Here is a 15,588-nt window from a genome sequence, read left to right on the forward strand (position 1 = left end):
ACATCTGCTTGAAACAAAGTTCATTTAGTTTGTAATTTCTGTTAGTAGTAGTAGGATAAGATACCTAACAACATGCATACTGCAGGTAAAACATTACTCCACAAAGTAATTTCTATGTTTGAACTATTACTAATAATGCAGCACTAGATTTTCTATAACATAATGTGTTAGAGTGTGTAAGTTCTGTGTGAAAGAATAGAAATGTTGCTAATGATTACTTTGTAAGTCACCAAAACCTGTGTGGTTTAAGACTTCTTGAAACACTGAAAATCATACCCAATAATAGCATATAGTTTATGTTAGTTGTTTTGGAAGAAATAAAAGATATGAGCTGTAGTTTTCAGCGCGTACCGCATGATCTTTAACGTTACAGAAGGGACATAGGCAGCCTTTCTATTACTATGGTAACTAGCAGATGAATGGCTAGCAGAGGGGAGATCCCAGTGTCACGTTTGCTGCTGCGATGTGGAGAAACAAGGCTGACAAGGGAGGAGTAGACAGGCAGGGAGAAGAGAGACGTGTGCAAGACAGGGAAGCCAAGCAAATAAAGGGGCAAGACACAGGAGATAAAAAAAAGAGTTAGCAGAAGATTAAAGCAAAGAGACAGAGGGTAGCAAAGTATGGATAAAACATGTACAGTATAGAAGAGACACACAGATTCATTTTGAAAAGCAGTTATCTTTGTGCTTAAAAAAAGAACATGGGAACTTCAAAAACATGTTTTAAATGGCAATGATGTTGGTATATTATGAGGTTTTTAATATTGATACAAAATAATGACATCAGAAGATTCTTTTTGGTTCTTCATATAATTAATGTATGGTAACTCGTGCATATTGTCACCTTTGGCATTGATCATTTATGTTTTATATACATCTATGTCATGCATTAATGAAAGCGTTGATGCATTATTTCTTTTATATCTGCCATTGCTTATAATGAGATGATAAGGGCTGTTGGTATAAATTGCAATGTAAATATAACGTAAAATAATGTTAATTCTAACTCTAATAGCTAGTTACCTCTGCTAGTATGCCTTTAAAGAAAAGGCACTTTAAATTAAAAAAAAAAAGTACCATAATTTTAACATTACCAGTTTTGAATATATGAACTATAGAGCTTTAGTGTTCTTTTAACATGTCTCTCTTCCAAGCTCTTTCATTTGTCAACTGATGAATTTATGCTTGAGCATGAATTTGGATGTTTTAACAACATACAAACATATCCTGTGTCCCTGGCTTCAGGTCATCTGCGCTAAATAATGTCTAAAATCCTGAGGTTGTTTACGTCCAATCCTGGTTCAAAAGCAGCACCGGCAGCCATTTCAAAGTCATTGCGAGACACTAAAAATTCACATTGTGCTTTGCCCTTCAGTCTAGGAAGCCTTCTGTATGCAACCCGCCAGTACAATCCTTCCATTAATCCTTATGCGTTCAGACAAATACACAGGTAGTACTTTCCTGAAGTCACCTTCTTTGCACATCTGAAGTGGCTGAAGATAGTGTTAACCAATTTAAAATTATAAATGATTTAACCAGTGTAACACACAAAGGCTTGAACAATTATCCCATGCATTTACATTAGTTATAATTGTTGTTTTATTATATTCTTACTTTCTGTTGGAATGCAATTCGTATTTTTTTTTAAAGGAAACTGCATTAATGTGCTGCAGAAAAATATAGCTGTAACAGCCTAAGATGTCTAATCATAACACAAATGTATATTTACTGCAGGATAAGGGCATGGGAGCTGTCTGGGGTGTGCAAAGAGCTGTTTCATGTAGCAACACTGCCACCTTCTGAATCATAGAAGAATTATCAGGAAGTTGGGCTTTTTTTCCCTGGTGACTTTGTTTTTTTAGATGTCTTCTGCAGGTTGGCCACTCGCTTCAAGCAGAAAGCGTCATGTAACCTTGTAATATCAAAGTGCCCGAGTCTAAAAATTGTCCGAATCCTATCAGCTAAACGATTGCTTCATAAGCCAGTAGAGGAGAAGGCTTTACTTCTCAGTGAGGCTGCATTCCCAATGTGACAGCCTGACAGGCCAGTGGAAATCATCGGCAAGACAAAGTGTGCATCATTCATTGTAAATTCTTCTACACTGTGCTGCACCCATAACCTTTAGATAATAAAATGCGCACATTGGTGCTGTTTGGATACAGGTGGTGGGGTGACCCATAAGTTCATTTAACTTCATCATACCCCAATTGTTGTTAGGAAAAAAAGTACTTTGTGGAGAGGTGGACACAGCTGGGACTGGAAAATGAAGGGGCTAGAGGATGCAGTTTCACCATTATTCAATCAGACAACATGCCCTTCAGCAGAACAGAGCCCTCCCGATTCTCTCGAATTACAGAGATTAGCATGAAGCGCATAATGCGGGATGATGGAATTTGTCATAATTTGCATTGTCCTGGAAAGATTCAGTTTGATAGAGTGATGTGTCTAGGAGCATGTCATGTCCCACGGGCAGGTCATAGAGGAAGCTTGGCAGAAATGATTTTTGGGATATGTGCATCAGTCGTAAACGCCTCACAACCAATTTGTCAAAAAATTCTTGAGGTCGAGAAAGTTGAAGGCAGCGGGCATTTGCCCTAACGCAAAGAGAAGTGGGCTTCTCCATAATTGGTGTGTGTGTGTTTATATATATATATATATATATATATATATATATATATATATATGTGTGTGTGTGTGTGTGTGTGAGTATATGAAATCTTATGTTAATTAAGATTTTAAAACTATTTACATTTTTCGAGATCTTTAATAGTGTAATTCAATAGTGTAATTCAATAACTTTGAAATGTGGTAATTTGTGAATTGCCGTTTTGCCAACTTTCGATCAGGCATGATTGTAAACTGAGTGTCCTGTTTAATAGAAGACGTTGTGCACATATTGTTTGGTAGTAGAGCATCAGGAGGTGTCTTCTGAGCTATTGCGCCTAACCTTGATCATGTTCACAAACTGCAGATCGAAAATGATAATCAGCATATAGTTGACAAAACAGACATGACAGTGCTTCTTGTCCACTGCAGCATTTCTGGAAATGGGCATGTGGAATTTAGACAGGCAAAGGAACATGGTTATTTACAGTAGCATAGCAAGAAGAAAAGGTCCAATGTCGTGAAATGATCATGATCTATTTATGGACCAGCTGATGATGCCCCTTCTTTGGTATTTCGAAATTTCTTCCGCCCAAGAAAATTGTATGCGCTTATAGGTAATGTTGTTTTATATTGTTGTCGTTTTCAATATATGCTTCTACTTCAAGACGACATTTTAGGATGTCTCCTCTATTTGCCTTTCTTTGTACATCAAACATGAGATTTATGCGGCTGTTTATCTTACACTGATTCCATGTGACAGTTGAGCATTCACGGGTTAGGCTTTAAGTAGAGCACAAAAATAAATGAAGAAAAAAACAAAAAATGTAACATTTCTGTATATAACTAGCAATGGCCAGACGAGCATATAAAATGGGGAAAAAATACAATGTTTTCTTCTAAAGCTGATCTTTTTAATATTTATATTTGTAAAATTTGGCATCAGAAACTAACATTTCCTAAGGGCACTGCACAACATGAGCCCATCTTTTATCATTTCATATTCAGAGACATGATATGCTTTGAAAGTATTAATGCTGGAGAGTAAAAGTGTGATCAAGGTTAATATACAGCACAGATATGATAAAAACAGAAACAAAGAATGTATCCTCCGCTTTTTTTAATAACAATAATTTGTATTATAATATTTTCTTAAGGGCAAACTTTTTTTTTTTCATGAGACAGTTTTTTTTGTTTCTTTTTTTTTTAATTAGAGAAAGGCTAACAGAAGCCCTTGGGTTATATACCTAGTTATATAGATACAATATAATCATCTTTCCTATGTCTGTTATTCTTCTGGGTTTGCAAAATTTGGGATAAATACTCGGTAAAGAAGGACCAGTTAACACCAGAACAGTCTATTAATTTGAAAGTACTGAATTTTTTTTGACCTAATGGTACAATAACACCCCCTAGCTTTAAGCAGCTGTATTACAACATGTTAGAGAGAATAACAAACTCTGGAAATACAATGAGAATGTGTTTGTAAAAAATATATATATATATATATATATATATATATATATATATATATATATATATATATATATATATATATATATATAAACATGTTTAGCCATTCAGGATTACATTTTAATTATGGTGCCATTATACATTTTGCAACTTTTTTTTTTTTTGGGGGGGGGGGTGGGACGGGACGGGACGGGACGGGGGGGGGACTTGGCGTTAAATAATTTCATATGGTTATCATTGGTTTTGTTATGTGGTACTTTTTAAAAGCTACTATGAGCCAGATAGTTGTACCATAATTAAAACTGGATTCATGGGTTATTTGCACAAAATATGTATCTTATTACTGAAATAACATGTAATACATAGTTGGCTCAAAGAAGATACTGCAACTATGGTACATCTAAAATGACCAACCTTTGTTCTGTTTTCTCCAGTGTAATGTAAAACTAGCAAGACACAACTGGTAAATTTGCCTTTTCCTGTAAGTTTCATAGTAAGATCCCACCATATATGGCATGCCAAAAAAAACCTAAAATACACTGTTAACAGCACTTAAGATGAAATACTCTATTTCCTTTTTTTTCATATTATTTCAACTGATATAATAAAGACTGTTAGATAAAGTGCATTTCAGCATGTTGTACTTGACTCCCTCCCAGCTCAATGTGAAGAGCAGCTCACTATTAAAACTACTGTCTGTCAGGTCTTCCTCTTGTTGAGCCAGCTCTCTAGTAAGAGAGTTTTACTCCTTTTGGTGGCTAAAATAAAGGGATTCCCTAGTACAGTACCTGTTGTCAGTCCACTGTGCAATGAACCATTGTAACATTTTGGGTAATATATGTAGAATATCATAAAGGGTGCTGTGCCATACCAGCTAGCTAGTCATATTGGCCACTCAGACCTGTACAATATTGTTTATAATCTATCTTGAAATATGAATAATTAAACAGTATAACTTTAATGTGATGTCATTTCCAACTGATATAAGCCATAATATATATATATATATATATATATATATATATATATATATATATATATATAGTACCGGTTGTATTTCTCAATAAGCTTTTTGATCCTGGCATTTGTTTTATCGTTATGGATCAGAATAAGAAACCTTGAATAGACGTAAAGGTCCATTAAACCTCACGGTGCATTGTAAAATGCATGTAGAAAGGATGATGTTGGGGATATCTATTACACTTAATAAATCATCATACTAAAAACAAAATTATACTTTGGAATGTAGGAAGGGGCCAATATGTACTGTACCTTTTTAGGGCTGTTGAGATAAATCGTTTTCTTATCTACTTAGACTTAAAAGAATTACTTCTGTCAGTCCTTGGCAAGATGAAGTCCCCTTAGATGAACACATCTTTAAACCTCATGCTTGTTCACAATTGGGTCTGTTTTAATTATCTAAACTGCAGAACCCCCCAAAAACATCACTAAATATGTAAGAAAAATACAGTGAAAAGATGTCTGCGATAAAGCAGGTTTATGATTTAAAGGTTGACTGCTTTGTTTAGATAATTGAAATAGACTTAACTACCTGCTTGCACTGTGGCCCAAATGTTTCCTGAACAGTCCCTTCTAGTCAGGTTTGTAATGGAATCACATTTAGTTCATATTAATCAAATGTCTTTCTTAAGGGGGTTCGGTGAAGAAAAAATGGGGGTTTGCTTGAAAGTGTACTAGGGTAACTGAGCTAACAACTCATTTCCACTTACTCAACCCTATGAATATTGAAGAAGTCCTCTGGCCTATTAAAAATGTATGTGACATTGTGGTTGTTGATCAGTGAATGAAGCCAATGCAAATGCAACTGTCTTCCTGTCAGCATTTGAAATGTATAATGTAGTCATGTTGTATATTCAGGGACAGGCCATTGACAGTCAATTAACGAGTTTGATTGGTGTGTGAACTCATTCTTTTGAACTGTTAATTGTATGTTAATAGCATTCCTTTCTTTGCAGACTCCCATTTGCAGGTTCATAGTTAAAGCTATTTTTCCCCTACTAAGAGCAACCTAAAATAGAACCTTAGTAATAGATTATTAAACACCTGTCTGGTGTAGCTTAGGGAGGTTTTTTTTATGGTCTGTGGGCTCACAGCGGCTTCTTTTGATATTCAAATCAACAAATAATGATAGTCTTATTATTTAAAATCGTACGTTCTTTTGATGGTTAGCTTGTTAAGAAGTACTCAGTTCCAGTCCGACCTGATGTGCTTTTTCCATGGAAAAGATCTGATGCTGTTTGATAGTTTATAAATGGAATGCCAATGACAATTTGTTGTTGACATTTTGCTGCCTTGGTCTTCAGAAGCTAGTTGTTGATGTATCGCTTGAGCTTCACCAAATAATCACAAATTGACCGGGCAGTTCAAAGCTACGCGTTCCCATCCCTACTACAGAGTCCCAGTAATTTGGAGTTGCAGAGGCTGCTATTGAAGATTCCTCAGACTTGGCAACCAAACCCAGAAGTGTAGAATCATGGGAAACCACATGATAACTGATTTTTTTTTCTTCTTTGTTTTCTTTCTTAGTGCTTAAGTTTAAAAAATCTGTCTTGCATTGGGTTTAAACCTTTTTATCACAGAACATATCATAGTATTGTTCAATTATTTAGAACACAGATAGAAAAGCAGTTCTCTGTTTGTGCTTTAATATTTCATATTTGGAAAGTTATTATGAACAAGATGGGTTTAAGGGTTCAAAACTACCAAGGCTGCTAAGTTCAAAGGTCACGGATTCTTATTGACATTTTTTGGAAGTTATATGCTTAGGCTACCACTCAAGAGAATACGGTATATTCTTAACAGTGGCCCTATATTTATGTGCTGTGGAAAATTCTCATGGGTGAATTGCAAAGGGCACTGGGGTCATTTATTAAGTTTGATTTAACATTCACAAAGCAGAGTGGACCTCAGTTGTCTATCTCATCAGAAGACAGCTACAGTAGCTGCACTGTGTCTTGAACCCAATGCTGTAGTGATGGGAGATGATAGTATATCCATAATATCACTTAACAGGATTTGAAACTGACTTTCCAGCCCAGAGGCAAGTGTTGTACTTATTGATTCTAACAATATAATAATAATACAATAAATAAATACATTTCAGGAATCTTAATAAGTCCATTCCGTGCCAATCAAGTTTTATTTTGTAGTGGAGTTGCACACAGAACATACGGGAAAACTAAACAACTTTACTCCATGCTGTTTACAAAGAGAAACGATCGACTGTCTAAATGCCCTTGGCTTAAACACACACACTCATAAAACAAAAAACTGCAAAAAAATCAAAAACCTTACAGCTATATTGCTGTAAATTTGAAAAATCTAAATATATATTACACTAAGAAGTGGGTAAATCAGCTTACCGTCATCGGCGCCAGTTCTGCTGTGTTGCATTTGAATCACAGACAACTGTGCATGCGTTTATTCATGTACAGTATGTGTCTATTCGGGGAGTTTTCAGATTTATCCCAAATGCAGAAAAAAGCATTCGGAGGGGAGAAATCGGGTAAAACCCAAAAATCAGACGGCCTACATATAATTGAAATGGTGTCAGCTGGGCCGTCTTTTAAGTTGGTAATGTACAGTAAGTTACACTATTGTAAACCGGTTTACTTAACACATTCGCATTCAAAGGTTGGTAATATAAATTTCACAAACCTTGAGTTGCCTTAAAGTAATTGAATGTGTGCTTCTATGTGGGGAAAGCCAGAACTACAGTGTAACTATATGAAGAATTTAGGAGTTATTAAAAATAACATAACTGAAAACTTATCTCTATGTATAACCAAGCTTGATCTGCCGCTGAATGAGCTTCGCTGAAATTAAATAAACCGTCCTTCAAACGGTACCCCTCTATAACTTTCCCACCATGATAGTGTGCAAGAGGTGCCACCCCTTAGATGGGACATCAGTATCATCAGTAATTACTTTCATGCACTGGAATACCAAAATGCACCCAGTCGCAGCTTGAAGACAGGCCCTCTTTGGAAAGGATCCTGAAGTGTTTTTGTAAAATAATAACATTATTAATAATGATGTAATTTCCCCATCATTAGGCAATAACACGAGTCTAAGGAACAAGGGATTATCATCTATTAAATTGGCTCACAGTTTTACATCTTTAATCCTGTTAGAAAAGATGATGCCTATCTATGATAATTAGCAGAGGGCCTTATTTTGCCAGATGTTTGAATTGATCCTGTCCACAGAGGTCCCTATTAAGGTCACAGATCCACATGGCTGGTCAGAAGCTACTAATTAGCAAATTGTCATTTGCAGTTATTTACATTGACTGCAACATGTAGACAAGTATTTGATTTATAGTTCAGGGGGTCGGCTGATCTTTAGTGAAACCTGACCTTTAAAATTGCATGGATCACCAAGACATTTTGCTGCATTAATAAGATAGATTTTTTTTGTTAAACTTATTGAGTTTATTACCTATTTTAACATAAGTTTGTCCCTATTTTTCTTGTAAATCTCATCATGCAAATGTGACATGTAATCAAATTGCTTTGGTGTTTTTATATGTAGCAGTGGGATTCAAGTAAATTAAAAAAGGTGTACATTGCTCAAGCCACTGCTCCTTTACTTCAACAATAATTACATTTTATTATCTGAACAAGTATGTATTTTATAGAGCTTTCAGAACAGAAAAGAAAGAGTAATGGTGTTGAATCCAAGTGTATATCACTGCAGAAATGAATACTGGTTGGTTTGTTTCTTTACAGGTTGGTGAAGCCATATTTTGTGCTGGGCAGATTGCACTTATGCCGTGCACTATGCAGCTTGTGCAAGGAGGAGTACGAACTGAAGCCAGACTTTCTTTCAGTCATGTTGAGAAGGTTTTAGATGCTATGAATACTGGACTAACATTGAGCCATGTACTTCTGGCAAATTGCTATGTAACAAACAAAAAGAACATTGGTCTTGTACAGAAAATATGGGATAAGAAGTTAAAAGAGCAAAGTTCAAAGGTAAGTTGTATTTAATTAATTTGCTCTTTTTGTATTCACAATTATTCCTTTTTTATATATGTAAATGTACCTGACAAATATCTGTTGTTCAAAAGTATTTTGTAAAGTTAAAAAAATGTCAAGGTTTGAGAACGAGCTTTGTGTTGAAGTACCAGCACAGGTGTTTCCCAGTGGTCAACTACAAGCTTTTGAAAGGAGTAAGTGCGCTAGTGTTCAACAAATGCATTAGTCTCAAGTTGAAATAGGAGTTTAGTGTGTGCGTAACTCCAAAATGAAAGTTGTCTACACCACAACACTTTCCATTTGGTTCTCCAACATTTAGCACAATTGGTAGTCAAAAAGGCTCCAAGGATTGCATGAGCACTGAGACTGAATTATTCACTCACATTAAGATAGGGTGGCCAACAAGGTCAGAGTTGAGGTACAGTGACGTAGTAGCAAGAGCTGTTGGAATATCCACACACAATGAGTCTACCCCAAAGCTACATTGTTGTTCAATTAGTTGAACTTAAAGTTGCACTGGTTGAGTGAGAAGGCCGATCAAAATGGATGACTACCTGGAAAGTAGCCAGGAACAGGACAAGTGCCATACAAGTCGCTCATATACCACAGTGACATCCACAATCATGCATTACGTTTCTAGTAACCAAACTGCGTAGTTGTAGACTCGGGTTTTGCTGCATAAAAGATGTACAGACGATTAGTTATATTTTCTAATTTCTAAATGACAGAATTTATGAAAGATTCAGTGAAAAACATATTGCCACACACACACACAACACCTACTGCTTTATATTATTAATAGAAATTATGTCATTTAAATGCTGCTAATGATTAGCTTTAAATGCTTTGGAGAGGGCCTGCTGTACTCAATGTCAGTGTGGAGATCATGTTGGTCTCTTCTACCGTGTTGAAGAGGAGCTGCATATTTACACTATGAAAACTCATGAAAAGTTTATGACTAGGGAAACACCAATGTCTTTGATACTATGGAGCATGGCACTAAAGCAGATGTCTTCCTCAGCGCCTTCTAATCCATTATCCCCTTTTTAGAGCACTGCTGGATCTTCTCATATGATAATCCTTTCTCCCATTGCAACAAGAAACCAAGCTGGTAATAAAAGCTAGGGCTCTAATGATTACCCTGACTAGAAAATCACCAAACAGAATGCACTTTAGTTACTAATCTGATGAGTCCTAAACAGGATCAAAACCGTTAATTAGCCCAAATATTCAGCTGCAATTTGCATTGCTTTACAACAGTGATTTACTATTTCCCTTCATCCATTATTTATAGATTATGTTTCAATGAGTGTAACATAAGGATTCACTTGTACATTTCTATTTAAAATAAAGTTGCAGGGCAATACATATAAAGGTATTAAGTTCTCAATTAAAGAATGTCAGTGTAGTGTATGTAACATGTATTTAGAACAGACTATGCAGTAGGTATATATTTTGACAAGGGTTTTTCTTGAACAACTGCTGCTACTTTAAATTAATTTCGCTTATTGTTTTTCCATCTTTAATATAGAGCATGGACTTTAAGCAAGCTGCTAGTAACAAGGGTCTCTTCAGTGCAATGAATTTAAATTACACGTTTGCGCTTATCTGGCGTCTAGTGTATTGGGTTTCCCTGGGGTTGGTATTAAACAAAGGTTTTGTATTCATTTGAAGTGATTGTAATGAGAATATTTAACACAGGTCAAATGCAGATAACAGAACTCCAGAGGACGGGGAGAATATTTTACCTTCAGACACTGGTCCTATTTTAACATGTGGATGATTGTGTTTCTCTTTTTTTTTTTTTTAAACCAACTAATTCTAAGTGTTTTATTTTTTTAACTCAAAGAGTAAATAATTGAGTCTTGTTTATTTGACCAGTATAAATTATGACTATCAATACAGGGTATATTTGATAGATACCACATAGCGTATATTTGTGAAAAAAGGTATGAAATTATACATGTTTTGAACGTCCAACATTTGTATTAATCCTGACATTGTCTACATAATTCAATAAGGTGGATTGCGGTATTGCAGTTGCTCAATAATCATCAGCCAATAATCTTCCATTGGCCTGCTGCTATGTCAGTGCATTTTCTGTGATTTAAATAAATCTCCAAGTATTTTTTTTTTCATTGTCCATCTTTGTAAACAAGCTACATTAAATTGGTGTCTTATATTTGTAATAAAAGCTGAATTTGCAGCTACTGGATAGAAAATTGACCCTGTCATTTTCAACTAAACTCTTTCTTATACAGCAGATGAGCATTTGATTGGCTGCTGCTAGCCCAAAAGCTGCGCCATTGGCTTAGAATGTGCTGTGCAAGTCTGAACAACAGCAAGCAGCTCAGACTCCACGGACTGCAATTGCTGTACTAGTCGATTGATTCGCTTAAATCCACTGGCAACGTCCAGATAAACAAAAAGCAACCATGTGAAAAAATGCCAGTTTATTCAATGGCATCAAAATCTGTACTGAACTTCTACCATCATCATCATCATAATAATAATAATAATAATAATAATAATAATAATAATAATAATAATATAGTATTAGGCCAAAACACTTGCTAGAAAGGAAACATGTTTTAAAATACATATATTGTTTGATTGTTTAAAAGTAATAGTCTAGATATAGATTTTTATATTTACATAACCATTTGTGCCTTAATTGTTTTTTAAGTGTACCAATCATGTAACTGACATTCTGTGCTTGTCAAAACAAATGAAAAACCAATTATAGCTTTTACTTTTTGCTATAAAATAAAATCAGTGTGTAGGACCAAGAAGGAGTATAATTCAAGTTACTGATATGGAAACAGTTTCATATTTCAATACAAATTATTAAGAAGTGGACGAGAGTTGACATTTTTTCTCTATTTCAGACAGATTCATAATTTATCTGATCAGGTGGATATGGAAACACAGCAGGTTAATTGGGTGCAAGCTATAGTTGAAACATTTGGGACCATATTTATAAATATAATCATTCTGGTTAAAGTAGTTTACTGCAGTACAATTTGACAACTTATCAAAAGGACAAGCATAAAAAAAAACAACAAAACATGATTAATTTGTGTGACCGAGTAGCGTTGGCAAGGAGACTCAGTTACCAGAAGGCTGCAAATTAAGCGCTCAGGTGAATTGTTTTCTCCCCAATTTAGTAATGTCCAATTATTTTTAGACTCAGCTCACCGCTACCACCCCTGCGCTGACTCGGGAGGGGCGAAGACGAACACACGCTGTCCTCCGAAGCGTGTGCCGTCAGCCGACCGCTTCTTTACGCACTGCAGACTTACCATGCAGCCACCCAAAGCTACAGCGTCGGAGGACAACGCAGCCTTGGGCAGCTTACAGGCAAGCCTGCAGGCGCCCAGCCAGACCACAGGGGTCACTGGTACGCAGTGAGCCGAGGACACCCTGGGAGCTCCCGTCCTCGGTCGGCAAAGGAGTAGCCTGGACTCGAACCGGTGACATCCAGACTGTAGAGCGCATCCTGCATTCCACGCGAAGCGCGTTTACTGGATGCGCCACTTGGGGTCCCCTTGATCCTTACTTATTCTAAGTGGATCTTGCTGGGGAGAGGTATGGCTGGAATAGCTTCAAGCTTACCATTAGTAACTGCCTGCCAATGGGCTTCTTTAGTTAGCAGTGTGCCATGGAGTTGGCTGTAAAGGATTTGTAATGAATCCAGCGCTTGCTACAACCCAGAGGGTAGCAGCCAGTCACCAGGAAGAGGAGCCACTCTCTGCCAAGTGTGATTGAAAATTCCCCATTTGAAGCATTTAGCATTTACCTTTTGTTCAAAAAGAAATTATATTGTATTGGTTTCTTTTAAGAGAATCTCCTGGTCAAAGTGGATGATCGGTTTATTTCTGTACAGCAGGATTGCATATTTAAAGAACATGACAGCTATTACCATTCCCCTGGAAAGTGATCATTTAAACGTCCGGCATTGCAGCAACAGTGGTATTTAGTTTACATAAGTAGATTTTTAAGTGAAACTTGAAGCGGAGGAAGTGGTTCTGTTATTGAAACAGAGGACTTGCGCTGAGCTAAGGAGTAACTTTCAGTTTTATGAAGTACCCCTGCTGAGGAGGAAATGTAGGGGAACTGGCTGAGTTTGTGCTATATCAACTCCCTGCTGCTAATAGGCTTTACACTGTTTCCTTATTATCGTATTTACCAGTCCAGTTTCACGCTTTTCAAGTGGATCCTGTGGCCATGCAAAAAAGAAAAAAAAGCATGAAAGAGAGTGCAGTGCGAAGTACATCACTATTGAAAAATTTACTTCTGTCAGCAAGGGAGCTCACGAGCCGTAATGAGTGTGACTATTGCTTTTAATATGGTACTGGGGCTCCCGCACAGAGTCAGATAAGCTGAATAGATATGATTTTTTTTTTTTTTTAAAGTAAGCTACTTTTAACTGTCCTTTTTACCACATAAGGTACCAATCACTCACATATTGGTTGAGTCATGCCCTCCAGTGTTTTAAGAGTTGTATATTTGTATGTAATGCAATCATACTGACTTTCATTTTTGTACATGATTTTATTTTTTTGGGCTAACGTACAAAGTGGACTCTCAATATTTTTGGTTAACTCACTTTATGCTATTTGGGGATATGACATCAAATGAGATTAGATTGAAGAACACCTTTAATGGTAGAGCGATATGTTGCGCTTGGGAATTTTTTAAAGACTATAATTGTGTTTCATATAAACTTTTTATAATGCATAGTTTTACATTTGGAGTAGGTAGAATAAATACTACTACAGCGAGTAAATGATTTTAATACATTTTGGTCAGAAGCTGTTTCAAACAATACTGCATTCTTAAGCATAAAAAAGACTGATTTACATGGTTATATTTTATAAAATGGATAGAAATGCAACTTTTAAAGATAACATTTGCAAAGTTATTGATTTAACAGCCTCAGACAAGCAGGGAAAAAAATAGAAAAGTTTATGTCTGTATGAATGAATTGACCTGCAAAATGTTTCTGAGACTTATTTTCCATGCTATCTCAACACCTTGGGCCAACAAAATGGCCTTTAAGCCTGAATGAGCACAGTTTTTTTTTTTTTTTTCCATTTGGTAGCTCCAATATTTCATCTTTTCAAAGTGTTTTGCAGCACTTGGAGGGGAATTAGTATTGACAATGGTAGAATGTATCTCCTGAAGGAGAATACCTTGCTTTTGTTAACTGCTAATATAACATTTATCTGGAAGAAACTTGGAAGCGGCCCTGACACGCCACTTGAAGCACACAGGTCTTTCTCTCTCTGAAAATGTTATTGTGAGTGGAGGTTCTGCAATTTGTGGAAAATTATCCCCTAGTTTTCATTTTGATACTTTAAAGCAGAGATGCTGAAGCAATATGTGCTGTTGGTACACAATTAGGCTTTGCTCAAATGTAATCTGCAGATAAGTGTAGTGTTCATGTAAACAGCAGAGTGGGTCAAACAGCAATACCTTTACAGGGGAAAGTGCTGGAGATGCTCTTGTCAATAATTTTGTAAGTGAATTTCAAAATAAAGTGTGTGTAACCTATCATTATTCCCCACTTACCAAGTTGAGCATAAGTGGATGAAAATTGATCCTGTGAATTGAAAGGGGGGTTTAAGTGTTATGGACTTATCGACTGTAGTAGAAATGACTGTTTTAACTTGCTCATTTCTTTCCCATTAGCAGATAAGACTGCAACAATGTATTATTTTAGGGGTATATTGTAGTGTAAGCAAGTAAATACATTCTGTGGCCAGTAATAGCAAATATACAGTTAATGGCTCTGTGGATCAAATTCACTTAAACAGGCTCTTATCTGACAAATTGTGCAGTCATCAACACACTTCTAGTGTGAATACAGAACTTCCTGTAATTGCTAGGTGATTGGCTTCCAAGTAACAAGACTTTCATCTTATATTTCTAAAGATAATGCTGTTTGTGTTTGTTAGTTTACTTTGTGTTCCACCAAAATAAATTAATATGGATTGTATTAACTTATACCATTCTAAAAGTAAACACAGAAGTATGTGCTTCTGTTTGCAATGTCTCGTTACCCAACCACGAGGTAAGGTTGGAAATGAAGCTAAATAATTCCCCTGGTCCCTTTTTGTTTGATTGTATATCACATCTGACTTGACACAGTAGACGTGTTCTATCAAGGTTTTAATGCAAAAGTGCAATTTACCCTTATTGTTTGATGAAAGAAAATCAGTATAAAGCCAGTAGGAAACAACTTAGATTATGATATTTATTTGCTTGTTTCTTGTTCTGTATCATTGAGAGCTCTCTCCCCCCCCCCCCCCCTACCATGGTCTAGTAGTTGAACAAAGGTGCCTACACTGTTATCATTTAGGTTCAGACAATAAACTGTTCATACCATATTGCATAGTCACTGTATAGAACAGTTTCCCATAAGCAATGTCACATTTTTTTGCAGCATTAAAAATATAGATACTGTAAAAACCTTGGTATAAGTTGCAGCGGTGTATAAGTGCCCTCCC

The 15,588-nt window shown here is 36.1% G+C and overlaps 1 protein-coding gene across 4 annotated transcripts in view; it reads left to right on the plus strand.

The window, feature by feature from the left end:
- Nucleotides 1-15,588, plus strand: part of LOC117416705 (uncharacterized) — a 57,454-nt gene that overhangs the window by 35,021 nt on the left and 6,845 nt on the right. For 3 of the 4 annotated variants that reach the window (XM_058991582.1, XM_058991580.1, XM_058991579.1), the window contains one exon: nucleotides 8,828-9,073. The exons of the other annotated variant lie outside the window; for it this stretch is intronic. In XM_058991582.1, coding sequence (XP_058847565.1) covers nucleotides 8,828-9,073 — 246 coding nt within the window. The remainder of the gene's footprint in view (nucleotides 1-8,827; nucleotides 9,074-15,588) is intronic. 4 annotated transcript variants of the gene reach the window in all.

Source organism: Acipenser ruthenus, chromosome 18 (assembly GCF_902713425.1).
Source record: "Acipenser ruthenus chromosome 18, fAciRut3.2 maternal haplotype, whole genome shotgun sequence".
Classification (NCBI taxonomy): Eukaryota; Metazoa; Chordata; class Actinopteri; order Acipenseriformes; family Acipenseridae; genus Acipenser; species Acipenser ruthenus.